Source organism: Geotrypetes seraphini, chromosome 8 (assembly GCF_902459505.1).
Source record: "Geotrypetes seraphini chromosome 8, aGeoSer1.1, whole genome shotgun sequence".
Classification (NCBI taxonomy): Eukaryota; Metazoa; Chordata; class Amphibia; order Gymnophiona; family Dermophiidae; genus Geotrypetes; species Geotrypetes seraphini.
The window spans coordinates 35,164,371-35,192,330 of NC_047091.1; the positions used below are offsets into that span (position 1 = coordinate 35,164,371).

The following is a 27,960-nucleotide window of genomic DNA, read 5'->3' on the forward strand; positions in this document are numbered from 1 at the left end:
AAGGTTTCTGGGCCAGCGCCTGGATTTGCCTTTCCTGCGGTTGTGACATGGGCAGGAAGTAGCAGCAGGCATTGTCGACGGATCGGGGGGGGGGGGGGAGCAGAAGAATCGGGTAGGCTTCAGAGGGAGGGAGGGAGGCAGACAGACAGGCAGGAGTCCTGCAGTTCAGCTTTCTCATATTTGGCGCAGCAGGGAGGGAGGCTAGCTGGCTTTGGGGGAGGGAGTGGGACAAGGGCTGGAAGGCAGTGAGAAGGAGGCAGGCAGACAGACTGGCTTTAGCAAGGGAGGGGCACTAAGCACATAGGAAGGAGGCACTAAGAACATAGGAAGGAGCACTGGGAGGGCACTAAGGACATACAAAGGAGGCACTGGGGCACTAAGGACATAGAAGGAGGCACTGGGGCACTAAGGACATGGGAAGGAGGCACTGGGGGCACTAAGGACAAGGGAATGAGGTACTAAGGACATAGGAAGGAGGCACTGGGGGCACTAAGGACATGGGAAGGAGGCACTAAGGACATAGGAAGGAGGCACTGGGGGCACTAAGGACATAGGAAGGAGCACTGGGGGGCACTAAGAACATGTACAGTCACAAAGAAGACAGTCCTTGCTCAAAGAGCTTACGATCTAATCAGACAAGACAGACAAACCTTATTTCCTTTTTTTTTTTGCTTTATTTTTTTATATTACAATGGGCAGTATGAAGCACTACAAATCCCACACTGCTTTGGGACATAAGTTCCAAAATCACGATTGGCCCAACAAGTCCCCCGCCTCCAAAGTACTTGTACTCCAAATTCCCAAGATGGCCGCCGAGAGCCGTCACCATGGAGACGCGTCGGCTCCTTTCCTGCGCCTCCGCCTTGACTTGGAAGGTAGGAAGGGACGTGTCACGCCAGAGCGCGGCGACGTCACGTCCGGGAAGACAGCGGACGAGCTGTCCTTTGAGCCGCCGTGAGGGGAGGGGGCGAGGTCAGCGATCGGCGGATTGTGCGCCTGCGTCTGGGACGACCGGCGGGCGGTTGCGTGGTGCGTAAGCGGGTCGCTGTGAGGCGAAGGGGCCCGGCGGGTCCGCCCTTGTCGAGGGGAGCGGGAGGCCCCGGTTCTTGAAAGGGTCACCGACCTTTATTTCTTCGCTTTCCGAGGAGGAGGCCGCCGGCTGTGCTGAGAGATGAGCTAAGAAGTGGCTGATGCTCCTCGGGCCATGGACACAGGCGCAGCTGTGAGTTGGGGGAGGGGGGAGTTGAGGGGGAAGGGAGGGGCAGTTGGGGAGGGGAGGCGGCAGTTGATTTGGGGGGAATTGAGAGAATTGGGGAGGGGAAGGGGCAGTTGAGTTGGGGGAGTTGAGGAAGGGGTGAAGGGGGAAAGGAGGGGCAGTTGAGTGGGGGGAGGGGGGAGTTGAGTTGGGGGAGGAGGGGAGGGGAGGGGGCAGTTGATTTGTGGGGAGTTGAGAGGGAATTGGGGGAGGAGGGGAGGGGAGGGGAGGGGGCAGTTGATTTGTGGGGAGTTGAGAGGGAATTGGGGGAGGGGGAGGAGAAGGGGCAGTTGAGTTGGGGGAGTTGAGGAAGGGGGTGAAGGGGGAAGGGAGGGGCAGTTGAGTTGGGGGAGTTGATTAGGGGAGGAGAGGGGGCAGTTGAGTTGGGGGAGGGGAGGAGCAGTTAATTTGGGAGAGTTGAGAGGGAATTGGGGGGAGGGGAATGGGCAATTGAGTTGGGGGAGTTGAGGGGGGAGGGGAAGGAGGGGCAGTTGAGAGGGAAGGGAGGGGACAGTTGATTTGTGGGAGTTGAGAGGGAATTGAGGGAGGGGAAGGGGCAGTTGAGTTGGGGAGTGGAGGGGGCTGTTGATTTGGGGGAGTTGAGAGGGAATTGAGAGAGGGGAAGGGCTGTTGAGTTGAGGGGGGAGGGGGAGTTGAGGGGGGAGGGGGAGTTGAGTTGGGGATGGGGAGTTGAGTTGGGGAGTTGAGGGGGGGAGGGGGAGTTGAGTTGGGGAGTTAAGAGGGAGGGGAGTTGAGGGAGGGGGGAGTTGGGGAGGAGAGGGGGGAGTTGAGTAGGGGGAGGAGAGGGGGCAGTTGAGTTGGGGAAGTTCAGGGAGGGGGGAGTTGGGGGGGACCAAAGAAGCTCGGCACTGCGCTGAACTGACTACCAGCCTCCTTTAAAGATGTAGACGGTATATACATTTTAAAAATAAATGAAATAAATTTAGGGATGCTTTCATGGACTGCAAATATTGTACCCCTGTAGACATTTAGGGCTTGATACTGGCCAGTAAAACTGTTTGCTCAGGGCTAGCCACTACTTTTCAGCGCTAGAGGGAGGTCTTGCCAATTTGCTGGACTTCTTTGAAGGTGTAACTAAACATGTGGATAAAGGCTGATGTAGTGTATCTAGATTTTCAGAAAGCTTTTGACCAAGTTCCTCTTAAGAGGCTCCTGAGAAAATTAAAGAGCCATGGGATAGGAAGCAATGTTCAATTGTGGATTAAGACTTGGTTATCGGACAGAAAACAAAGGGTAGGGTTAAATGGCCATTTTTCTCAGTGGATGAGAGTAATTAGTGGAATGCAGTAGGGATTTATACTGAGACTGGTGCTATTTAACTTATTTATAAATGATCTGGAAATTGGAACTACGTGTGAGGTGATTAAATTTACAGATGACGCCTAAACTGTTCAAAGTTGTCAAAATGCATGCGGATTATGAAAATCTGCAGGAAGACTGGGCATCCAAATAGCAGATGAAATTTAATGTGGACAAATGCAAAGTGATACACATTGGGAAGAATAATCCAAATCATAGCTATCAGATACTAAGGTTCACCTTGGGGGTCAGTGCTCAAGAAAAAGTTCCCCAATGTGTGGCAGCCAAGAAAGCACACAAGATGCTAGGAATTATTAGAAAAGGGATGGTAAACAAGAATAAGAATGTTATAATGCCTCTGTGATCAAATATATTTTATTGAGCTCAACAAAATCAACAAACAGGAAATAAACCAAGGACAAGCAAGCTCAGCATTTTAAATAACAATACCCAATCCCCACAGATCACACCCTCCCAAGAAAGCCCCCCCCATCCCAACACAACCCTACCCAAAATAAATAACACCCCCCAGGGTCCTCCTTCCAAGCAGTGCTCACTCAGAGAAATCAAACAATGGTCAGGCTAACTAGGTGTAACAAAAGGAAAAAAATACAAAAATTCAACAAGCGGCTTCGAGCCAGCGGGGTCATAGTGGTCCAAAATGGTTCCCAAGTACGCTGAAAGATACAGCCTGGGGGAGAAGAAAGGTCGATCACATCTCTCCGTTCCCACATCAAGAGGGTAATCATCCGGCATCTCCAAAGAGAGTAATCTGGAGCAGCAAGCCAGTTCAGCAAAAGATATTTCAGGGCCACTAGAACAGTCCATTTAAGGAAAGCGGCAGCTTCCTGTACACGAGGAAATAATGAGGAACAGTTCCAAACAGTAACAAAGGGGAGCGGCGGATGGTAATTTTCCAAATGCGCTCCACAAAGACAAAAACACCATTCCAAAAAGCTTGAACATTAGGGCAAGTCCACATGTGTCCTAAGCCCACCTCGGGAGCCTGACAACGGAGACAGGCAGCTGTTTCTTGAAGGCGGGATAAATAAGCCCTCTTTGGGGAGATGTACAAACGGAAAACCAACTTATAGTGTTGTTCCCAAAAAGTGGTATATTTCCGAAAGGCAGGCAATCTATGGATAGCTTGCAAAAGCACATCATCCAGCAAATCTACAGCCAGGTTACGAGCCCAAGCATCCCGTAATGTGGAATGGTCAAACAAGGGGGACTCATCTTTCAAATGGCAATGATGGAATTTGAGGGGGACTGGAAGTTGGGAGCCCATGGTGAAGGCCGTAGATAACAGCTCATGGTTATAATGCCTCTGTATCACTCAGTGATGCAACCTCACCTTGAATATTGCATTCAGTTCTGATCTCCTTATCTCAAAAAAGATATAGCGGTGCTAGAAAAGATTCAAAGAAGAGTGACCAAGATGATAAAAGGGATGGAACTCCTCGTATGAAGAAAGCCTAAAGAAGTTAGGGCTCTTCAGCTTGGAAAAGAGACGACTGAGGGGGAAATATGATCGAAGTTTACAAAATCCTGAGTGGTGTAGAATGGGTCCAAGTGGATCGATTTTTTTTTTTTTTTTTTTTTAACAGCATCAAGATTTACAAAGACTAGGGGACACTTCATGAAGTTAGAGTAATACTTTTAAAACCAATAGGAGGAAATATTTTTTCATTCAGAGAATAGTTAAGCGCTGGAATGTGTTGCCAGAGGATGTGATAAGAGCAGTTAATGTAGCTGGTTTTAAAAAAGGTTTGGACAAGTTCCTGGAGGAAAAGTCCATAGTCTGCTTTTGAGACAGACATGTTAGAAGCCACTGCTTGCCCTGGATCAGTAAATGCCTTAGAGCGCTGCGAATCACCCACTGATATGCAGTGCTCTAAGGCATTCACGCTTCAACCCCCCTGAGGAAGATGTGTTAATCGAAACATGGACTGTGTCGGGTCCTTATTCCTCTACCATAAAGGTGGGCCACATTAAAACAACATTTTATGATCGAAATAAAGACTTGGCATCAAGTACATCGTTTCTGCAGTATTTCTTTTTGGTTTTCTTTTGTTTGACATCTCCTGCAGTCCTGTTGGATTTCTCCCTTTGTACCCTTGACCTGGATCGGTGGGCATGGAATGCTGCTACTATTTGGATTTTTGCCATGTACTTGTGACTTGGATTGGCTTCCGTGAAGATGGGATACTGGGCTAGATGGATCATTGGTTTGACCCAGTAAGGCTATTCATATGTTCTTTTAAGAACTAATGCCAGCATTAGGCTGCACACAGGTTCAGAGGGCATGAGCGCAGGGAGCAGCGTGTAAATACAGTCAACAAACTGCTTAGTTATTTCCATCCAATGATCAGAATCCATGCCCTTAAAATAACTGCCCTACTGCAGGACCATTAACATCATGTTTTATTTTATAATTTTCATCCATAAAAAAAACACATCTCAATCAATGATAGAAAAATCCCCTAGAACATCAATAGGGGAGTTATACATGCTAAAATAACATGTCAGCAGCAAACTTATATACATGTGATGTCCAGAGAACAAATCCAACGAAACAATTCCCCAAAATTTTTCACCATTTTCCCCAATATTAATTAAGCTAGCTGAATAGAAATGAAATGTATGAAGAAACCAATCCCTGATAGTAATAAGAACATAAGAATTGCCGCTGCTGAGTCAGACCAGTGGTCCATTGTGCCCAGCAGTCCGCTCACGCGGCGGCCCTTAGGTCAAAGACCAGTGCCCTATTAACACTAGCCTTATCTGCGTACGTTCTGGTTTAGCAGTACACCTCATTTCTCCACTCAAGATAAGTATCCCAAACTTTGTGATAGGCTACCACTCTATTATATTTGTAAGCAGTCAGTTTGGACATTAAATATATATAATCTAGTTTGTGCAGCACTGTCTCTACAGAAGGGATCACTGTTTGCTTCCAGTATCGGGCCATAGCCAATTTATGATCATGAATTGAAACCCCAGGGGCTTACAATGCAATAGACAGCATTACGGTGTTTTAGGATAATCTATGCCCAAGATCTCACCTAAGGTGTGCAGAACTTGAGTCCGGAATGGCCGGAGTAATGGACATAGGTTTTATTAGGGGTAAATCAGGTAGAAAAGATATAGGGGAGTGATGAAAATATTTACGCTCTGGGAAGAGGCGTGAACGTAGAGCAATCCAGGTTTGTAAAGGCCCCTGCATTAATATAGGAAGTTCAGAGAGAAGTTGACACAATCTATCTAAGGGCAGCCATATGGATATAGTTGTTCAAGACGAACTGAAGGTGCTGGGGATCTTGCCTTCCAAGTAGCCAAAATTTGAACCTGGGCCTGTAGATTGGGTCTATGGCTCTGCTGGGTAGCTTCCTTCCATGCTGCCTGAAAAGGATCAGACCAGAAATCCAAAGCAAGTTGCTTTTCCTTCAGTGGCCAGTCTCGTATGCAGCTGGAAGACATCACCACCTGCACGAATCCTCTTTGGACCGCAGCTTGTTATTATCCTCTTCCCAACTCCCTAGTTTCACTGGGCATGCACATGAGAGCTTTACCGCGCAGCTCTTGTGCACATGAGTAAGGCAGGTGCAGTGGTTAAAGCTACAGCCTCGGCATCCTCAGATTGTAGGTTCAACCCCACGCTGCTCCTTGTGACCCTGGGCAAGTCACTTAATCCCTCCATTGCCTCAGGTACAGATTGTGAGTCCAATGGGACATACAGGGAAAAATGCTTGAGTACTTAAATAAATTCATGTAAACCATTCTGAGCTACCTTGGGATAACGGTCTAGAAAATTGTATAAATAAATAAATTGAATAAATAACGTGCATATGATTTGCATGAACTTAGTGCTGAATATTAAGAAATTAATTTTTTTTGCGTACAGAATAGCGCAAGAGTTCTGAACATCAGCCTGTAAGTGCTGCTGAATATTGTAGTTAGCACTGAATACAAAGCTGGCATAAATGGGACAGCATTAAAGTTCTGATTTTATGCATTAAAGGCTGCTTAAGGGCTGACTATCAACTTAAGTGACTTTGGCCCTGATTCACTAAAAGATAGCGACTCAATTGCTGTTGGCCAATTTGATGGCCGATTTTTAAGCAGTGATTGATTCACTATCTAGTTTGCATGCAAATGCAAATCATTTGCATGCAAACTCCCTGACTCAATCGCACAGTGAGAGATTGAGTCGGTGCAGAACCCTGACAGTAGTGACAGGCGAAGCAGCCTCCTGTCACTGCTGTCAAGGCTTCTGTCGCCTGCCTGCCAAACTTATGGCAGAAGGGATGGCCACTCCCTCCTGCCATCGGTCCACTCACACCCCCCCCCCCCCGCAGAACTTCCCCTGAACCCTGCTTGCCTGCCGAACTTATAGCAGGAAGGATGCCCACTCCCTCCTGCCATCAGGCCCCCTGCATTCGGATCATTCCCTGCTACCGCTGTCCCCCGCTCCCCTCGCACTTTTAAGTTGGGAGCAGGAGGGCTGCTCAGTCCCTCCTGCTCCTCCGTTCCCCTCCGATGCAATGCGGGCCTTATGTCCCGCCCTGGTGCATCATGTGATACACAGGGAGGGGCCTAAGGCCTTGATTGGCTCAGGGGCATCGGGCTCCTCCCAAGTAGTAAAGGAGTGACCAGGGAACAACAGTAATGCCCTGTAGCGTGGAAAAACCAAAGCAAGGTGCAGAGCATTGTAAGTTGCACAAAATGCAGCGATTAGACTGATAACGGGAATGTTGAAATTTGATCACATAACACCTTATCTCCAACAATTACATTGGTTGCCAGTTTCCAGCAATGATTTGTCACCAATTCCTTTATGGTGCTATACCTGAACTATTCAATAAAAATATGACTAACTATCTACCAAACAGATCACTATGCTCTGAGAATTCAGCCTTATTAAAGGCAAATGTTACTCAGTGGCCTTCTGTTGTGCAAGGGTCAAATTGTGGAATTCACTTGTGAGTCAAATACGGAAAGGTGGTGAAAAGGGCACATTTAGGAAATCACTAAAAACACAATTGTTTGTGAATAGATATTGATTCTTTATGATTGTTGATCGCTGAGCTGCATAGGCCTCCTTTGACATTGATTTTTCTATTGTTGATTCTCCGAGGATTTATCTATTTATGTTCATGAGTTGGTTTAAAAAATAATAATAAATTTATGTATGCATTATCATGTAAACTGTTTAGGTTTTAGACAATATAGAAATTTTAAAAATAAAGCAGACAGAAATATCTTATTCTTTGCCCATTTTTCAGCTGTTGAATCTGATGATTACAAGAGTAATCACTTACAGGACTCTAACTTGGGAACATTTAGATCAGGGGTGTCAAACCTGCGGCCCCGGTTGAGGGTAATGCAGTGTTTACCGTCTTGCCGACTCCCTCCTCTTTCTTGCTGCAGCGTTTGCGCAGCTCCAGAAAAAAAATTTTCGGCCAGTGCGGTCCAGGGACACCAAAAGGTTGGACACCCCTGATTTAGATGTAGAACTGACTGCTATTAATCTTTCAAGAACACATCTAAGAACAAGTTTCTGATTCTTATGGCATGGGCAATAAGGTGTACAGAAATGTACTGTGCTTTGATAAATATCTCCGTCCAGTACATAAATGATGCGTTCCTCACTCATTATCTCTAGTCCCCACCAGAAATAAAGCATGTGTCACATTTCTATATATCTGATGGTAATGTGATGACAGATAATAAAGGATAGAGGGTCATGGATTACCAAATAGTTTGATTTAGCATGTTTATAGGTAGAATGGACTTTGATATCCATGTTAGATTTTTCTCTTTCCACCCCCTCCTGCAGCTGTTGCTTGACATGTTAATCTGCTTATTGAAATCGTCTTTTAATTAGCTTTGATCATGAGATATTTGCTTAACTAATGCTCTTGGTTTAATTTGAAAGATCATAGTAATCCATAATGGCCACTTCTATTGGGGCATTTCCTTCAGAGTACATTGATGTCTTCTATCCCGCCAATACTTTCAGTTCTAGGCGGTTTAGAACAAGAAATTAGCCTGGGCATTCCCAGGGAGATTATAAAGTTGATAGCTATAGTTTTGATAAATATTTTTCTCTTACAGACTATTCCAGTATGGCAAAACAAACCCTATGGCTCAGCTCGCAGTGTTGTAAGAAGAATTGGGTCAAATCTTCCTTTGAAACCATGCCCTAGAGCTCATTTTGAGGTATGGGAAAGATTTAATATGAATTTTGGTTTGGCTTAATTTGTTTCTACAATGTTACTTATTGTTGATTTTGAATGGAAATGGTAATAGTTTGGAACTTATTGTATTTGGTTCCTGTAGGTCCTTCCAGATTTATCTGATATATATTTGTGTGATGGCCCTTTTGTACCCACATTGGCTGATATTGCTTGGATTGCAGCAGATGAAGATGAAACATATGCTAGAGTCAGGTATGTTGTGTGCTAGTTTATCTTAATGGCTTGCCATGGTATAAAGAGCTATTCATTGTGTTTGTCTATATCTTTTGTTTTGTTTTTAAATCCAGTTTTATTGATTCCTCACTGAAGGTTATCAGAAAAATAATTTGTGTGAGGTAGCCAGTCACAAAATGAAATTTGTATTCTAGTGTAATGTGTTTAATAGTCCTGAACAATAGGGTTGTGTCCCTGAACCCACAAGTTGCTGCAGAAGGATGTCGCACTTCTTTCGACTCTGCTTCTTTCCCAGAGGACTGTACCATGCTCCCTCAGTTTTCCCTTCTGCAAGCAGGTTGAGAAGGTGTCTTTCTGTTTTGGGTTTTTTATTTCCAGAGTTTGAGGCTTTCGTGTCCAGAAGTTCCCATGTGGTGGGATCTCTGCCTAAGAGAAGATACAGACTTATGCGGCGGAAGTCTACTGCAAGTAGGGGTACAACTGTCTAGCCAACCTGCTTTAATATTTTTGGAGTTAAGGGTCCTTTCCCCAGTAGCTTGTTTGCATCCCTAATTTATCAGGAGCTTGTGCACAGGCCGTTTAGCTCCGTGTCCAGCCATTTGAGCTTTATCTGAGCTGGCTGTGTGTTTTTCTCCTGTAGCGATGGCGAAGAGGTGGAAGGCTGTCGGAGTACATGAAGGTCTGGGAGCAACTATGCTTGTATCGCTGGATCCTAGATATCATTTGAGAGGGTTCCAAGATCCAGTTCTCTCACCCCCCTCTCGGACATTTTCGTAGATTTGCTGGCCGGCTGGCCAGAAAAGGTGAGCAGTGTACGAGCAACAATAAAGAGGCTCTTAGATATTTGTGCCATAGAGCTCGTACCAAACGAAGAGTCGGATTTAGGCTGATACTCCATATACTTCATAGTGCCCAAGAAAGGCTAAGACAATTGGAGACCAGTACTGGATCTCAAATTCGTCAATGCAGCATTGAAAGTGCTTCGTTTCTGCATGGAGACCATTTGGTTGGTCATTGTGGTGGTACTAGGGGAATTCTTAGCCTCCCTGGATTTGACGGAGGCCTACCTTTTATATTCCCATCTTTCCAGCCCACAGGACGTACTTAAGATTTTATGTCTTGGAATAATATTTCCAGTTTTCTGCACTGTCGTTTGGATTAGCCATGGTACCATGTGCCTTTACCAAGGTGGTGGCTGCTTATCTCTGAAAAGTGGGGATCCAGGTTTACCTGTACTTGGACGACTGACTGATCTGAGCCCCATCCAAAGAGGAAGGAGAACAAGAGATGATGTGTATGGTCTGCCTTTTGGGCTGGATAGTCAATTTCAAGAAGTCGATTCCAACCCAACAACTGGAGTACCTGGGAGTAAGGTTCGATACAGCAGAGGGCTGTGTTTTTCTGCCAGAACCATGCAAATAGAAGCTCCAGCAACAAATAACGGAACTACTGGCAAAGCCAGAGCCAACACGTTCTGGGGTCAGTGGTGGCAACCATAGAAGTGATACATATGTATCCCCTGCAGGACTCCCTTCTGTCCTGCTCAATCATCTTAGTAGGACTCTCCAGCAGTTGCTTTCATGGCCAACGAAGGGCAGCTTGCAGTGGTGGCTTCAGTCAGCCTCTCTCTCAAAGGACAAACCGTTCCACATAGATTCCTAGGTCATCCTAATGACAGATGCCAGTCTTTATGGCTACGGTGGTCATTGCAGTGGGCATCCGGCATAGGGCCATTGGTCTTCCTCTCAGAGAAAATGGTTCATCAATGGACTGGAGCTGCGAGTCATTTGGCTGATGTTGCAAACGATGGAAGCTTCCCTGGAAAGGAAGTTGGTCAGAGTCTTTTCAGACAATGCTACAGTGGTGGCTTAAGTCAACTGACAAGGGGGCACCAAGAGTGCTTCATTATGGCTGGAGGCTCATCTCCTATTTTGATGGGCGGAAGCTCACCTGCAGGTGACTTCCACAGCCCATGTGGCGGGAGTGGAGAATGTTTAAGCTGACTTCCTCAGCCTGTAGACACTTGACCCAGGATCATGGTCACTGTCTCCACAGGCGTTCAACTACATTGTTCGGTGGTGGGGGTCATCCATGGATGGACCTCATGACCTCGGCAGTGAACAAAAAGGTGGATCACTTCTACAGTTAAAAATTCAAGCCTGGGTGTGCAGGGTTGGACGCATTAGTTCAACCTTGCCAAGAAGTCTTGTATGTGTTCTACCCCGCACACAGTGTGGCCAGTGATAGTGCAGGTCATTTGCAGGACTATGTCACCCGGGCTTAGTGGTTCTCATGGCACCGGACTGGGCCCACAGGGCTTGGTCTGCAGACCTGGTTTGGCTGCAGAGGGACAAGTCTCAGGTTGCCAGTCCACATTGATCTGTTGACTCAGGGCCCAATGCCTATAGAAAATCTGGAACATATTGGGCTTATGGCATGGCTCTTGAGCAGGTAGTCCTAGTGAGGAACGGTTACTTGGATGTAGTCATAGCCACTCTCCTTAGAGCTAAGAAGCCTTCAACCGTCGCAGCCTGGAAATTGTTTCAACACTGGTGTGCCAAGGACAATGTGGAATCTTTGAAAGCTCTGATTTTGGAGATTCTCGTGTTCTTATAGGCAGGCCTTGAAAAGGGGACTGGTGGTTGCTTCATTGACAATCCAGGTTACAGCTCTCATAAATGTTTCAGAGACCGCGTGGAGACAAGCTGTCTCTGGCCTCACATCCAGGCATAGCAAGATTCTTAAAGGGGGCTCTTCAATTGCATCCTTGAGTCTCAATTTGGTCCTTAAAAGGGCTCAGTAAAGCTTCCTTTGAACCTTTGCAGGAGGCTTCTCTTCTGGACCTCGCGGTCAAGATGTTTCTGGTTGCTATTACATCTGTGAGAAGAGTCTTGGAATTATAGGCTCTTTCACGTAGGGAGCCATTTCTCAAGATTACGGAAGCAGAGCTTTCTTTACAAATAGTTCCGTCATTTTTGACAAAGGTTGTTTCAGCCTTCCATGTCAACCAAGAAGTCCAATTACCCGCGTTTCACCCCATGAGGTCAAAGAAAAAGGATCAGGTGATGAAATTCCTGGACATTCGGAGTTGAAGATGTGTGACATCCTGCAGCAACTTGCAGGTTCAGGGACACAATTCTATCGTTCAAGACTATTAGATACATCTACAAGAAAGAAGATTATCAAGGTAAGAGCCTAATCTTTCTTTCTCAACTGTTGGAAGAGACTGTTGTAGTGACCTTTCATTTTTCTGATGGTTTTGTTTTAGGAGTGACACTAGACCACTGAAGCATAAGTGGAAGCCCAGCCCCCTGCTGGTGATGCACAGGAATTCATCAGTGCCTAATCTAAGAATGAAAGAGGAAACCTCAAGTGTCCTGAAGAAACCAGGCTTCTCTGGTCTTAATCGGACGGCACGGCTGCAGGACGAGCTGAGTCATTTGCGGAGTCAGATTGCTAAAATTGTAGCTGGAGATGCAGGTGCGAGCCGTCCACAGTCCTGAAACACAGCTGAAAGAAGTAACAGGTTGAGCAAAACTAGTTCCTTCTAGGAGCTTTTTGTTCACACTGTCTCATTATAGTTAAACTGATGATGGTCTTTGCTGCATATTTTGCTTCTCTTGACTATTGTAGAGTTAATGAAATGTGCTTTTTCACAGAGAGGGTAGTAGATACCTGAAATGCCCTCCCACGGGAGGTGGGGGTGATGAAAATGGTAATGGAATTGAAAAATGTGCAGGATAAACACAGAGAATGGAATCAAAATAAACTTAGTGGTACTTAGATGACAATTCTGTGCCCCATTCCCAGTCGTGGCTGGACAGCTGGATGGGCATGAGTGTCTGCAGGAATAAGGCCAGTGCTGGGGGTAGACTTCTAAGGTTTGTGCCTCAGAAATGGCAAGACGGATCAATATCAAGTATGCATATGTAATATCGCATCATACCATATGCTATGAGTTTTATCTTGTTGGGCAGACTGGATGGACCATCCTTTATCTGGCATTATACACTATGCTCTTTAGATAACACACTTGCCAAGATCAACAGCTGGTTTGTAATGTTGTATAGTTAAAAAGACAGTATATTAGGAATGTACACTGGAACCTTGGTTTACGAGCATAATTCATTCCAGAAGCATGCTCGTAAACCAATTTACTCGTATATCAAAGCGAGTTTCCCCCATAGGAAGTAAGGGAAACTCGCTTGATTTGTTCCACTTCCACCCCCCCTACCCCCGCGGCCACCGGCGCATGCTCAAGGCCTTCTAATTCTTGTTCTCTCCGAGATTCTTGGAGAGAACAAGAACTAGAAGGCCTTGAGCATGAGCAGATACTCAAGGCCCAGCACAAGTAACAGGGAGGATCTTCGGGCACCGACATGTCCTGTGCGTTGGTGCCGGTGCCAGAGCGATTGTGTTCGGGTGAGTGGGGGATGCCAGATCGTGGCGGGGGAGGGGGTGACGCCGAGGGGGGATGCCAGATCGCAGGGTGGGGGCTTGCAAATCGAGGCAAACTCGGTTTCGAAAGCACGGATTTTGCAAATGTTTTGCTCGTTTTGCAAAACACTCGCAAACCGCGGCACTCGTAAACCGAGGTTTGACTGTATTTATTTAATATATTGCTAAAGTAAATCTTATATTAACATAGTAAATGACAGCAGGTAAAGACCCAAATGGTTCATCCAATCTGCCCCTTTCTTATTTAATGTAAGTCCTTCCAGTCTTCCCAAATTACTGATTTAATGTAAATTCTCCCTTTTCCTAGCTATTTCTGGGCCAGAAACCCAAAGCGCTGCCCGGTACTGTGCTTAGGTTCCATCTACTGAAGTCTCCGTTAAAGCTCACTCCAGCCTATCCTCACTCATCCCAGCCATTGAAGACCTTCCCAGCCCATCCTCAACCAAATGCCCGTATACGGACCTAGACCGTGCAAGTCTGCCCAGTATTGGCCTTACTTCTTCAATATTTACTATTATTTTCTGATTCGAGATCATCTGTGTTCATCCCACGCTTTTTTGAACTTTTGTCACCGTTTTCCTCTCCACCACTTCCCTCAGGAGCACATTCCAGGCATCAACCACCCTCTCCGTAAAGAAGAATTTCCTTACATTACTATTTCCTTACATTACTTTTGAGTCTACCACCCCTCAACCTCAAATTATGTCCTCTGGTTTTACCATTTTCCTTTCTCTGGAAAAGATTTTGTTCTACATAAATACCTTTCAAGTATTTGAACGTCTCCTTTGGTGCCTGATACATTTTCATGTTACCAATTTTCAAAGGGGTTTAAGCAGGTAGCAGAGACATTTAACTGCTTAAGCCCTCTGGATATTCAGTGGAACCAAGCTCCACAGTGCAACTGAGTATTCTCTCTAACCACAGTAGCACTGTGAGGTTAGTGCCATGTTCGTGAGGTATGTTTCCCCTAACCTTGTATTTTTATCTAATGTACATCGCCTAGAATTTGGAATAGGCAATTAATCAAATTTCATAATAAACTTGAAACTTGAGTGTCAAGATGATTTATGGATGGAGCTGGGGAGAAGCCAGCACCTGCATAAGTTCTGGGTCCACGGCTGACTCAAATACTAGTACCTAGACATGGCCTTGCATTGAATATCCAGGTTATATTCAGCCTACTTTAAAACGGCTGACTGCTGCGAGTCAGATATCAGGGGTGATAGTTTTGTCTGTATCATTTTGCTCCTGTTCAGGGAGATGACTGGAAGCAAAACAGCTAATGTCGGAGAGGGGGAAAAGGACTTCCTTCTTAGCATTAATCTTGTATTGTTCCCTTCCTGATATTCAGAAGGATCTAAATTAGCTTTATTAATTTCAGACTGTATCCAGACCCCAGTCCATATGTGTATATTTTTGTTTCCGTTTCAGCTTCCACTTTAACGCTGCCAGATTTCCCATCAGGAAGTTCAAACCTGTCTTCATCTTTGCCTTGTCTCGGATCCCCGCTTCACTCAACAACCTCTTTTGTCATCAGTGACATCACGGAGGAAGAAGAATTGGACACCCCAGAACTGCCATCTGTCTCTCTGTTTGGAGCTCCAACATCAGATTTTACTGCTCAAGGACAAAAAGACACAAGTATCGCTGGGGAAGATGAAGAGTCTTTGTCTCTTTCAAAGTCCAATAGTTTTGCAGACATGATGGGCATTCTTAAGGACTTTCATCGGATGAAACAGAGTAAGGACTGGTGAGTACAGCTGTCTCGCAAGAAGAGCTAGATCTGAGTCTGTTTTTTCCATTGCATAAGTATCAGGAGGGAAAAAGTAATTTAGTGATCTCACATCATTGGACATTGGTGTTTTTTAACCTGTTCTTTAGGGCACAATTAGCCAGTCAGGTTTTCAGGAAATTCACAGTGAATATGCGTGAGATAAATTTGCCCATAAAGGAAGTAGTACATAAAACATTTCTTATACATATTCACTCTGAATTGCTTGAAAACTTGGCTGTGTGTGTTTGAGGATTGGATTAAGAACTCCTGTGCTAGTTTTTATTTATATATTTACTAAACAAATTTGTATTCTCCTCAAGTCTTAAAACTCCAGGTGGATTACAATGTTGAACATGCATAATATACACACATAATACATCTACCACAGGACATCATCATAAACTCTCACCTGATACAATGTCATATCATAATCTTATAAAACCATCTCATAATTTCCAAAGACTTTTCCTTTATGCAAAAATCACATGCTCAATACCTACAGAGAGATGAAGGCCTCAGATTTCCGGTCCAAATAGATCTTCTAACCCAGGGCCTGGTACCTATAGAGAATCCAGAATAGAGGTCTGCATGGGAACGGGGATTGTGGGGACCCCCCTCTTGCCAATGGGACTCCCACGGGGATGGAAGGCTTTGGAAGCAGGGTTCATCCATATAATATAATGGACACGTCAGTCTTAGTAAAAGAGAGGGTTTATAAGTTAATTACCTGAACAGAAAACAAAAAAAGGGTTCCACCAAAGAGATTCCATAAGGAAAACAGCAGCGCAAACACAAAAGAAACTGTGGAATTAATGATCCTGTCAGAAGTAATTGCTGCTTTTTATGGGGACAGGCGGGGATGGAGGTAATTCCTTGCGGGGATGGGTGGGGACGGAGAGGTTCCTGGCAGGGACGGGTGGGGACGGAGAGGATCCTTGCGGGGATGGGTGGGATTTCTGTCCCCGCGCAACTCTAATCTAGAACACTTTTAGGCTTACAGCATGACTCTTGAGCAGGCTGCCTTAGTAAGCAAGGGATACTCGGACATGGTCGTTACCACTCTGCTTAGAGCTAAAAAGCCTTCGACTGTGATGGCCAGGAAGACATTTCAGCAAAGGTGTGCTAAGGACGATGTAGAGCCCTCACAGGCCCCGATCTCGGTCATCCTGGTGTTTTTGCAAGAGGGACTTGAAAGAGGTCTGTTCGTAGGTACACACTGAAAATGCAGATAGCCGGCCTTTCATGTTTCCAAGCTCGGGCAGAGATTTCTCTGGCCTTGCATCCAGGCCTGGCAAAATTCTTCAAAGGTGTTGTCCAGTTGCATCCTCTGGTGTGGCTATCTTTTCCCTCCTGGAATTTAAACATTGTCTTACAAGATTTTAGCAAGACTCCATATGAATCCTTACAAGATGCTTCCCTGCTGGTTCTTACGGTTAAGACTGGGTGGCATTTGCATCTGCAAGAAGAGTCTCTGAATTGCAAACTCTTTTGCAAGGAATCGTTCCTGAAGATTACAGAGGTAGGGATTTCTTTATCCGTGCTTCTTATCGAAGATACTTTCGGCCTTCTACATCAGTCAAGAAGTCCGGTTGCCAGCGTTTCATTCCATGGGATCAAAGAAAAGGGACAAAGTGTTGAAGTTGCTGGATGTTAAATGAGTTCTTCTATGTTACCTTGAAGTTATCAATGAGTTTTGAGACTCAAATCTTTTTGTTTTGATGAGTCCAGCTAAGTGAGGGAAGGCAGCGTCTAAGGCTTCCATATCTGGACAGATTAGAGTGGCTATTTCTGCTATGTATGTGGGCTGCATTAAGCAACCGCCAGTTTTGGTGAAAGCACATTCCACTAGGTGTGGCTTACTCGTGGGCGGAGGCGCAAGCAGTTTCATGTGAAATTTTGTTGAGCAGCTACATGGTCCACCATTCATACCTTTACCAAGTTTTACAGAGTGTATGTGGCAATTTGGAACGACATCGTTTTTGGGTCCTCCACATGAAGGTAGGTGCAGTAGTCCTGCCCTAGATTCAGGGAACTGCTTTGGTACATCCCTAGTATTCAGGACTACTAAACACATTGCACTAGAAATATTAATCTTCTTGTAGATGTCTAGTAGCCCTGAAGCCCCGCTCTGTAGGTGGACTTAACCTGTTTTCTGTCTCATTAAGAGTGTATGTGTGGATTGAAGAATATCTGTCATTCAGCCAAAAAAAAAAAGAAAGAGGAAGTACAGTTGTGTTTCTGCTTGATAGCAGGTTTTGTGAGTAGCTACAAGCTCCATAAATGTTAGTGCTGGTTGCACGCAGTTTTTGTCATGTTTTACTAATGTTATTTGTTTTAGTTGGAACAGAAGGGTATTGGGGAGATTCCCCTCCTTCTGGTTTTGTCTCCTATTACATTGGTTCTTGACTGCTTTGGTACAGACTGAGGGAGCAGGAGCAAGCACACTAAAGAGGTGGAGTTGAAAGATGTGACATCCTTCTGCAAATAACTTGTGGGTTCAGATTGATAACATTAGCGTTCAGAACTACTCGACACATCTACAAGAAAGCACAGTTACTTACCGTAACAGGTGTTATCCAGGGACAGCAGGCAGATATTCTCACATGTGGGTGACGTCATCTACGGAGCCCCAACGCGGACAGCTTTTCAAGCAAACTTGATTGAAGTTTCAAGCTTGCTATGCTGCACCACGCATGTGCATGCCTTCTCCCTCCACTAGAGGGCGCATCCCCACCTCGTGGTCCTCAGTTCCATAGCCAGCAAAGAAGCCATCCCGGGGAGGAGGGCGGGTTGTGAGAATATCTGCCTGCTGTCCCTGGATAACACCTGTTACGGTAAGTAACTGTGCTTTATCCCAGGACAAACAGGCAGCATATTCTCACATGTGGGTGACCTCCAAGCCAACCAAAAAAGGGCAGGTGAGAGGATGGCAATTTAGGAAAACAGGTTATGCAAAACCGACTAGCCAAACCGGCCATCGCTCCTGGACAAAGTATCCAGACAGTAGTGGGAGGTGAAAGTATGAACCGAAGACCAAGTGGCAGCCTTACAAATGTCCTCAACAGGTGTAGACCGGAGGAAAGCAACAGAAGCTGCCATAGCCCGGACCTTATGCCCCGTGACTCGACCATGGAGCGTGAGACCAGCCAGAGTGTAGCAAAAAGAAATACAAGCAGCCAACCAGTTGGACAAGTTGCGCTTGGAAACAGGACGTCCCAACCGATTAGGGTCGAAGGACAAAAACAATTGAGGAACCCTCTGATGAGACTGAGTGCGTTGAAGATAAAAAGCCAACGCCCTCTTACAGTCAAGCGTATGAAGTGCCACCTCGCCAGGATGAGATTGGGGCTTTGGAAAAAACACCGGAAGCACAATGGACTGATTGAGGTGGAAATCAGACACAACCTTAGGCAAAAATTTAGGATGGGTGCAGAGAACCACATTGTCATGATGGAACACAGTAAAAGGTGGGTCCGCAACCAAAGCCTGCAACTCACTAATCCGTCTAGCGGAAGTAAGCGCAAGCAGAAAGATCACCTTCCAAGTGAGGAACTTGAGATGAGATTTGTCCATAGGCTGAAACGGAGGCTTCATCAGTCGAGCCAGAACCACGTTAAAATCCCAAACCACAGGAGGAGGCTTTAGAGGAGGATGAACGTTCAAAAGACCCCTCATGAAACGAGTAACTAGCGGATGAAGGGAGAGAGACCTACCCTTGAGATGCCGATGGAAAGCAGCAATAGCACTGAGAGGCACCCGAATGGAAGTCGTCTTCAGACCAGACTGAGATAAATGAAGCAAAGATTCCAGGACCGAAGTCACCGGAACCGAGCTCGGATCCAGATGATGCGAGGAACACAGGACGAAAATCTGGTCCACTTCTGGGAATAGCAAAGCCAAGTCGAGACCTTGCGCGAAGCTTCCAAAACCTCCCTGACAGACTGAGAAACAGGAACCGCAGTCAAGGGGAAAGGAACCAAGCTGTCAGATGTAAGGACTGAAGATTGGGATGCAACAGCGAACCCCGACTCTGAGACAGCAGAGAGGGGAAAAACAGGCAGAAGCAGAGGCTCCCTGACACTGAGTTGAAGGAGCAGGGAGAACCAGAGTTGACGAGGCCAACGAGGCGCAATGAGAATCATAGTGGCTCTGGTCGATTTGAGATGTACCAACGTCCTCAAGATTAGAGGGAAAGGAGGAAACGCATAAAGGAACCTCCCTCCCCAGTCGAGAAGAAAGGCATCGGCCTCGAGACGATCCGGGGAGTACATCCGAGAACAATAGAGAGGGAGCTTGTGAGTCTCCGGAGAGGCAAACAGATCCACCTGAGGAGTCCCCCAACGGTCGAAGTTGTCGTGCAGAACTCGGGCATTGAGCGACCATTCGTGCGGCTGCAGAAGGCAACTGAGTTTGTCCGCCAGACAGTTCCGCTCTCCCTGAATATAAACCGCCCGAAGGAAGATGTTCTGAGAGACCGCCCACTCCTAGAGGCGAAGGACCTCCCGGCACAGAGACCAAGAGCCTGTCCCCCCTTGCTTGTTCACATAGTACATTGCCACCTGGTTGTCTGTCCGCACTAGGACTATCTGATCGTGCAGCAGGTGGACGAAAGCTCGAGCAGCCAGAAAAATGGTGCGAAGCTCCAAGACATTGATGTGACAAAGACGGTCCTCCGCCGACCACAGGCCCTGAGTCCGCAGACCGTCGAGATGAGCCCCCCCAAGTGTACTCTGAAGAGTCCGTGGTCAGGACCTTGCGATGCGGAGGGGCGAGAAAGAGCAAACCCCTAGAAAGATTGGAAGAGTTGGTCCACCAACGGAGCGAGCGTCGCAAGGAGGGTGTCACTGTCACAGGGGAGGAGACCGGGTCCCGGTCCTGACGCCATTGTGAGGCCAACGTCCACTGAGGAAGCCGCAGGTGCAAGCGGGCAAATGGCGTGATATGAACAGTGGAGGCCATGTGTCCTAGCAGAATCATCAGGCGCTACGCCGATACTGAGGGTAGCAGCGCTACCTGTCGACTGAGGTGGAGAAGAGCCTCCAACCGCGGAGGAGGGAGGAATGAATGGAGGCGAACCGTGTCCAGCACGGCCCCAATGAACTGAAGGGATTGAGCAGGGCACAATTGAGACTTGGGGAAAGTTCACTTTGAACCCCAGACGCTGAAGGAAGATGATAGTCCGTCGGGTCGCTAAGATAACCCCCTCCCTGGACGGAGCTTTGATCAGCCAATCGTCCAGGTAGGGAAAGACCTGCAGACCCTGGGAGCGCAGGGCCGCCGTGACTACCACCATACACTTCATGAAGACTCGAGGGGACGAAGCCAAGCCAAAGGGGAGGACCCGGTATTGAAGGTGCAACTCCCCCACCTGGAACTGTAGAAACTTGCGGAAGGCGGGGTGCACCGGAACATGGGTATAAGCTTCCTTTAAGTCCAGGGAGCACATCCAGTCCCCTTCGTCCAGCAGCGGGTACAGGACCGGAAGCGATAGCATATGGAACTTCTCCCGGACAAGGAACTTGTTGAGCATTCGGAGGTCCAAAATGGGGCGCAAGCCCCCGGTCTTTTTCGGGACCAGAAAATAACGGGAGTAAAAACCCTTCCCCCGCTGGTCGGGGGGCACCCGCTCTACAGCCCGAAGACCCAACAAGGCCCTGGCTTCCGAGAGGAGAAGGGGAAGTTGTGCCCGGTTGGAAGGACACGCGCCGGGCATTCTCTGAAGTTGAGGGAGTAACCCTCCGAGACGACTCGGAGAACCCAAGCATCGGAGGTGATGAGAGTCCAGGCGGGGTGGAATGCCCTCAACCGACCCCCGATGGGTAGCGGGGTCGACGATAGCGCGGAGGGGGCCCGCCCCCATTCGCTCAGAGCATCAAAAAGACGGCGCCGGCTTAGACGCCCCTTGCGCCTGAGGCTTCTGCTGTTGAGCCCTGGCCTGCTGAGGGGGTTGCCTGGGCGGGGGCCTGGAGAAAGCTGGCGTGGACTTCTGCGGATAGCGCCGTGGTGGAGGACGGTACGGTTTCGGAGCCGACGCCTTCACCTTGGGGTGCACAAGGGAGGCGAAGGAGCGCTCATGCTCGGAGAGGCGTTTAGTAGCCGCCTCCAGGGACTCATCGAAGAGCTCTGAGCCCACGCAGGGCAAATTTGCCAGGCGCTCCTGCAGATTGGGGTCCATATCTATAATGCGCAACCACGCTAGGCGGCGCATCGCCACCGCGAACGCGGAGACCCTTGCGGTCAATTCGAAGGCGTCGTAGGTGGCATGGAAAAGGAAAAGGCGCAGCTGTGACAGAGAATCCATGAGCTTGCCAAAGTCCCCTTATGAGAGTCGGGCATGACCCCGTGATAACAGGGCATGGACTTGACCAGATGCCGAAGGTACGAGGTGAATGTAAACGCATAGTTAAGTACCCTATTCGCCATCATGGAATTTTGGTAGAGGCGGCGCCCAAACTTATCCAGGGTGCGCCCCTCACACCCCGGACACCCGAGAAGGCTGGGATTTCTTTAGAGAAGACTCCACAAACAAAGACCGGTGGGACAACTGAGCCTTCACGAAACCCTTACAAGGGACCGTGCGGTATTTTGATTCCATCTTTGAGGGGACAGCCGTCACCGCGTAGGGGGAATCCAAATTTCGCAAGAAGGTCTGCTGCAGAACCTTGTTCAAAGGCAGGCGTGGAGACTCCCGCGGAGGGGAGGGCAAATCCTGCTCCTCCAAAAATTCTTTGGAATACTGGGACCCCGTCAAAAGGTCTAGGTCCAAAGCCTTCCCCATATCCACCACAAACCTCAAAAACGAGGAGGGCCTCGAGGGAGGGGAAGGGGAGCGAGAGGCCCGCGCCGCCGAGAAGGACGGAGAAGCCTCGCCTGAATATCTGGGCTCACGACCCGTGCCAGCCTCCGACCCCCAGGAAGCCGCACCGAGGGACCGCATCGGGGTCGGAGACCTCCGAAGCCCCGAGGAGCCCCTCGGGGAAGTCCCCGGGGTACGGGGCACCGAGACCTTCCGCCTCCTCGGGGAGGAATCCCTCGACCCCTTCCCCGCAGGGGAACGGAACAGCCTTGGATTAGTCAGGCTGAGCTCCAAAACCCCCAGAGCCTCAGCCTCCCGGGCCGGCGAGGAGCGACCGTGTCTCCGAGGCGACCCACGAGGGCGCTTGGACTTCCGGGACCGGCGCTTCGCCCGAGGCCGACCCGAGGGCGAGGACCCGAAGGAGGTCCCCGACGAGGAATCGGAGGAAGAAATCCTACGAACTCGGCGCACCTTGTCCCGAGGTCGCACGCTCCGTACAGGCTGGTCAGTAGCCGAGACCGAGGCTAAGGCCGGGGCCGAGGCAGGTATAACCGCTGGGGCCGAGGACGGCTGTAAGTGGGCCAGGGCGCAGGACAGCTCCGAGGAGATAAGCGCTCGGAGCATGTCCTGGAACACAGGAATGGCCATCATGGATGGCATGTCCGGTGCTGGCGGGTGCTCCCTAGAGGGCGACCTCGGCAATGAGTATTCCCGAGGAGCACCCGACTTCAACGTCCGGGGCGGGGCCGAGGACGACCCACCCGCCCCCGTCGAGGAACCCGAATGACGGCTTCTTCGAGGACCCTGGTGCAGAGGAAGGAAGCGGGGACTTACCCGGGGCCGACTTCGGCGTCGAGGACGCAGGCTTCGAGGAGGAAGACAGCCGCGGTGAGGTCGAGGGCACCGAGGCCGACGTTGAGGCCTTCCCTGCCGCGGGTTCGATGATGAAAAGCTCCGCCATGCGGGCACGCCGGTGGCGGAGCGCTTTAGGCTGGAAGGTGGAACACCTAGTGCAAGAGTCCGTCGGGTGATCCGCACCCAGGCAGACAAGGCACCACCGGTGGGGATTAGTGATGGAGAGCAACCGATCGCACCAGGTGCACTTCTTAAAGCCCGACAAGGGTCGGGACATGAACAAAAACAAGGCCACGAACGAGCGAGGTCCCGCAGCTGCAGCAACCGGGAGCCCCCGGCGCCTGGAAGAAAAAAGGTTTTTTTTGTTTTGTTTTTTTTTTTGACGGAAATCAACTACGCGACAAAGGAAAAAACAATAAAACACACAGCGACTAAGAAAAAGAACTCAGTCGCGGTGACAGAAGGCAACTAGCACGGAGCAAAAACACAACAGGGCTTCTGGCTCCGCGGAAGAAACAGAACTGAGGATCACGAGGTGGGGATGCGCCCTCTAGTGGAGGGAGAAGGCATGCACATGCGTGGTGCAGCATAGCAAGCTTGAAACTTCAATCAAGTTTGCTTGAAAAGCTGTCCGCGTTGGGGCTCCGTAGATGACGTCACCCACATGTGAGAATATGCTGCCTGCTTGTCCTGGGATAAAGATGATTATTGTGGTAAGAACCTAATCTTTCATACTACTATGCTCGTTCATTTGCAGATCAGTGCTTATTTCACTTTTGCCTCACTGACAGGCTTTGCTTCCAGATATGGCCCCCCAAGCATCCAGAGAGTGAATTACAGGTACTTTAAGTGCTGTCCCATGCACGAACCTAACTCTATTATCTAAATGGATCCACTGTTCACTTTCTGCGGTTTTGAGGCGCAGTGTGTACTGCTGGAACCTAACCTCTATTTTCCCATAGACTCATTTTGTTATTTGTGATTTCACAGTTCACGAACAGGATAGATATCAGCCACATATGGGTGACGTCACAGCTGATGGCGCCAAGCAGCCCTTGTCAGATAGCTTAGATTAACCTTTAGAAAGGTTTCTGAGCATGCATAGTAAGTTCCTGCCTGAATGTAACCATTTGATTGAGCCATCCCCTTCAGTTATTTTTCACGTTAAAGGCACTGACTCTTTAATCCAGTCCTCAGGACACCCTCAGCCAGTCAGGTATTCAGGATATCCGCAATGAGTATGGAACTGAGATTTGCACATTGCCTCCATTGTATGCAGATTTGTCTCATGCATATTCACTGTGGATATCCTGAAAAACTCTCCAGCTGAATGTGTTCAAGGACTGATTTGAGAATGCCTGATGTCTTGGGTATAGATTATGCAAAGATTTAGGCACCCCTGGTTCAATTGTAAATTAGTGATTCTCTCCATGCAGAAAAGTGAACATAGCTTATTCACAGTTTTTCATGAAGTCACTATTTGATGATTAATATGTTGACAATAATAAAGTGAATATAGCACTTTCAAAAGCTTGAACACCTTTTCTGCAGTTTCTTTACTGCTTTTTAAGAAATTTGAAAGGACCAAAAGTTGATTTGACATGGTTTAACAAATTCTTTGACTCTTTGAGGTTTCCTGCATACTATTTATCACAGAGTTTATTAACTGTTAGCAAATAATATTGTTAATTTGGATTCTAGTGTAAGATCATGTAACCAGGAACTGCTAAATTATGCATGTAGGTAGCATTAGATCCGAGATGTAGTTACTAAATTTAGACTTTTCTCTTCTAGGTCTGGTAGAAACCAAACTTCAGTAAAGGAAGAAGATCCCATTAATCTTATATCAGAAGTTGTAAGACGAAAATTTGCTCTGAAGGAGGGGGACAGAAATAATCAATATTGTACTGAATAGTTTAGAACTATATAAGGAGCATGTTACACCCCTACATTATTGGTTTATTAGAGGGAAGGTGTTGCAGTCTTTCTGAATTAGCCACAGGACCTACAAGAGCCCCATGAGGCAGTTTCATAGTGCCTAGCACCAACTGGGCCCAATTCTTAGTTGCTTTCTTGAACCCTAGTTGAAGAAAATAAGTTTTCTAACAGTGAGATGCTTTGATTTTGGGAGACTGAATTGGTTTAGTGGAGAAAATCTTGTTATCTTTTCACATTTATGTCCAAATTGTATTGCACGTCATATATTAAAAAAAATAAAATAAAATCCTTCAGTAATAGATTATCCATTTTAAATGCATAGTTTTCCTATATCAGCTGTTATTTACACACACACAGGTATTTAGCTAAGGCTCAAGTTACATATTTATTATATAAACTCAGCATTTTTCCAAAAGCTATAATATTTATTTGGCTGCAGACTGCCTTATGCAGTTTATAAACTTTTCTCTACTCATTTATAGTGTCCTACAGTTGCCAGAAGCAGACATTTGTTAATAGGTCAGCAAATATTACACAGTTTCCTAATAGGATCCTGGTCATCCTTATGAAACAATGCACCAGTTTACAAGGCCTATAAATTAATTCCCTAAATATTACAGGTAGCAGAGTAAAGAAAAAAATGTATATTCCAGCAGCACAACTGCAGTTGTTGATACAGACTGGTATAGAGAATGACACGGTTGTTACCCGCCGAAACGGAGAGAATTAAAAAAAAGGTCACCGTGGGTACAGGGACAAGGTCATTCACCACCCCGTGGAGCGGTGAATGGCCTTGTCTCTGCAGTTAAGTTAGGGAATGTGCATGGCCCAGCAGCCCCTTCCCTCCTTCCTGATGACTGCCAGCCAGGCATCTCCCTCCCTCCTCCTCACCTTTGCTGGCGATTCTCCGAGCAGCACGGTCGAGTCTTTACACAAGTCACGCGGCGGCAGCTGCTTAAAACTTCTTTGACGCAACTGGAAACAGAAAGTTGCGTCGGAGATGTTTCGGGTAGCTGCACACGACTTGATGAAAGGCTTGGGCAGCTCGGAGAATCACCAGTGAAAGTGAGGGGAAGGGAGGGAGGGAGATGCCTGGACTGTGGTGATAGGGAAGGAGGAAGGGGGCTGCTGGACCGCACAAAGGGACTGCACCGTATTAGATGGCTGTGCTGCTGGCTTGTTCCCTCCCTCCAGAAGTTGGTCTTGTCGGAACCTGCCTGGGTGTTGGGTGACCAAGTGATGCTGATGTCGGGAGGCTTTCCTAGCCTGCCTCGTTACCCCTTGGCTGATCTGCTTCCTACTGCTCTGGCCCGTTGGGGCAGGTTCTGTTTTCAGCTGCCTCAAGTCACAGCCACCAACTCCTTTTTCCTCAGGTTTCGGATCTACTTAAGAGACCAGCTTAATACTTATTATGATATACGTTATCTTATCTCTCCTATCTTCAATGGATTTCCTTTCATAAATCAGATGGTTTGTGGGGACGGACAGGGACTGAGCTTGCGGGGACGAGGACAAATTTTTTCCCTGTGTCATTCTCTACTCTGGTTGCTGTTGTGTTAGGGTTGTACAAAGATTCATTCTTGTAGTTTTTTCCACAAGCCCCTTCATATAACTAGCCTGCTCTCCCAATACAGTGAGAAAAGCTGTGTGTTTTTCTCCAGTCCAGTCAAAATTTCCATAAAGTGACTTTTAGTTTCTTGCATGGAAGCTTGTCCGAAACATTAGAACTTCACTCCTTTTTTATCTTGTGTTTTACAGGGTTGGTAAGTGAGAATGTTACAGACAGGGTCTTATTCAAAAAAGATTTCCTGGGAATGGTCTTTGAGCTAGATCCTTAGTACTGCTGAAGAAACTTCAGTAACTGTTAACCTGCAAGAAATAAATAGCACCATTTTAATAGCCCCCTAGTTCTGCAGTCCAGTGGGACTTTGGATCTACAGCCCTTGCAGCCACTTTTCAAAGGGAAATGTCACAGGTTCACCTGCAAAATCTGTCAGTTAAAGTACCTCCAGACTTCTCATCTGCATTTTTGGCAGGGAAAAGTTTTCTTACACAATATTGCATGAAGGTGTAAAGATAATAAATTTTATAATACCTCTTTTTTCCTTCATGTCTGAAGGAAAGCATATATGCTGTGGAAGCCTATGTCTATTTTTTGTTTTACCTAAGTTTATGGTTATGAAAATGTCTTCAAAATATAGATAACCAATTTTATAAATATTTTATTTCAAGAGTTGCAAGAATGTTGTAGGCCTGCACATTTCAGTCTTTAAATATATTTTAGTTTTACAAAGCTGACATCTAACCCAAGTTAGAAACAGAGGGTTGTGTATGAGATTGAGGTATTCAAACACTAGTTCTGTTACATGCCATGGTATAAAAATGGTATTGGAATTTGAACAAGTGTAGCTGGTGTGATTTCTGCCTGATTTCATGCATCAAACCAAGAGAGTTTTCAGGAAGTATTATATTATAGATCAGGGGTAAGGAACTCTGGTCCTTCAGAGCCGTTTTCCAGTCGGCATGCAAATAGATATCATGCATATTCATTGGGGAAATCCTGAAAACCCGACTGGAATACGGCTCTCGAGGACTGGAGTTCGCTACCCCTGTTATAGATCATAGTTTAACTTTTTGTTGTTGTTGTTTAAGGAAGTGATTGCAATATTTTTTGACATCTAATAAATTCACCAACTAAGGCAGTTTTCTGTACTATGCACAGCCATATATGTATAGCAGAATGTAGGTTAGGTGATACTAATGTGAAGTGCAAGTTTGGTTTTTTTCTGTTTTAACAGTTTTTACCATGAAAGACTGACAGTACATTGAAGGGCCTTGAGTACATACATTTTTGTATGATGCATTTTAGGTAAACAGTACATTATGTACTAATATGGAAGAGTAACTAGAGAAAAAGGCATTTTGGTTAAAAGCATAATTTTAATAAAAAAATATGAATAATTTATTTTGTAAATTGTATTTTTCTAGTATGGACTTGCCATCAAAACTTGAGGTGTTTAGTTCTTATAGCCTTGTTTGCTATTTGCTTATATAATAAATTAAAATTCATATTTGTATTAAATTTATTTAGAGCTAGTCTGATAACAGAAGGAAAAAAAAATGTTCTCTT

General features: G+C 46.8%; 1 protein-coding gene across 1 annotated transcript; it reads left to right on the forward strand.

The window, feature by feature from the left end:
* The first annotated feature begins 885 nt into the window (after positions 1–885).
* Positions 886–27,793, forward strand: MTFR1L (mitochondrial fission regulator 1 like). The gene is made up of 6 exons (XM_033956731.1): positions 886–1,222; positions 8,693–8,797; positions 8,918–9,027; positions 12,278–12,489; positions 14,899–15,217; positions 24,687–27,793. The coding sequence occupies exons 1-6, from the start codon at positions 1,205–1,207 to the stop codon at positions 24,805–24,807; spliced, it is 885 nt and encodes a 294-aa protein (XP_033812622.1). The 5' UTR covers positions 886–1,204; the 3' UTR covers positions 24,808–27,793.
* Positions 27,794–27,960: the final 167 nt, after the last annotated feature.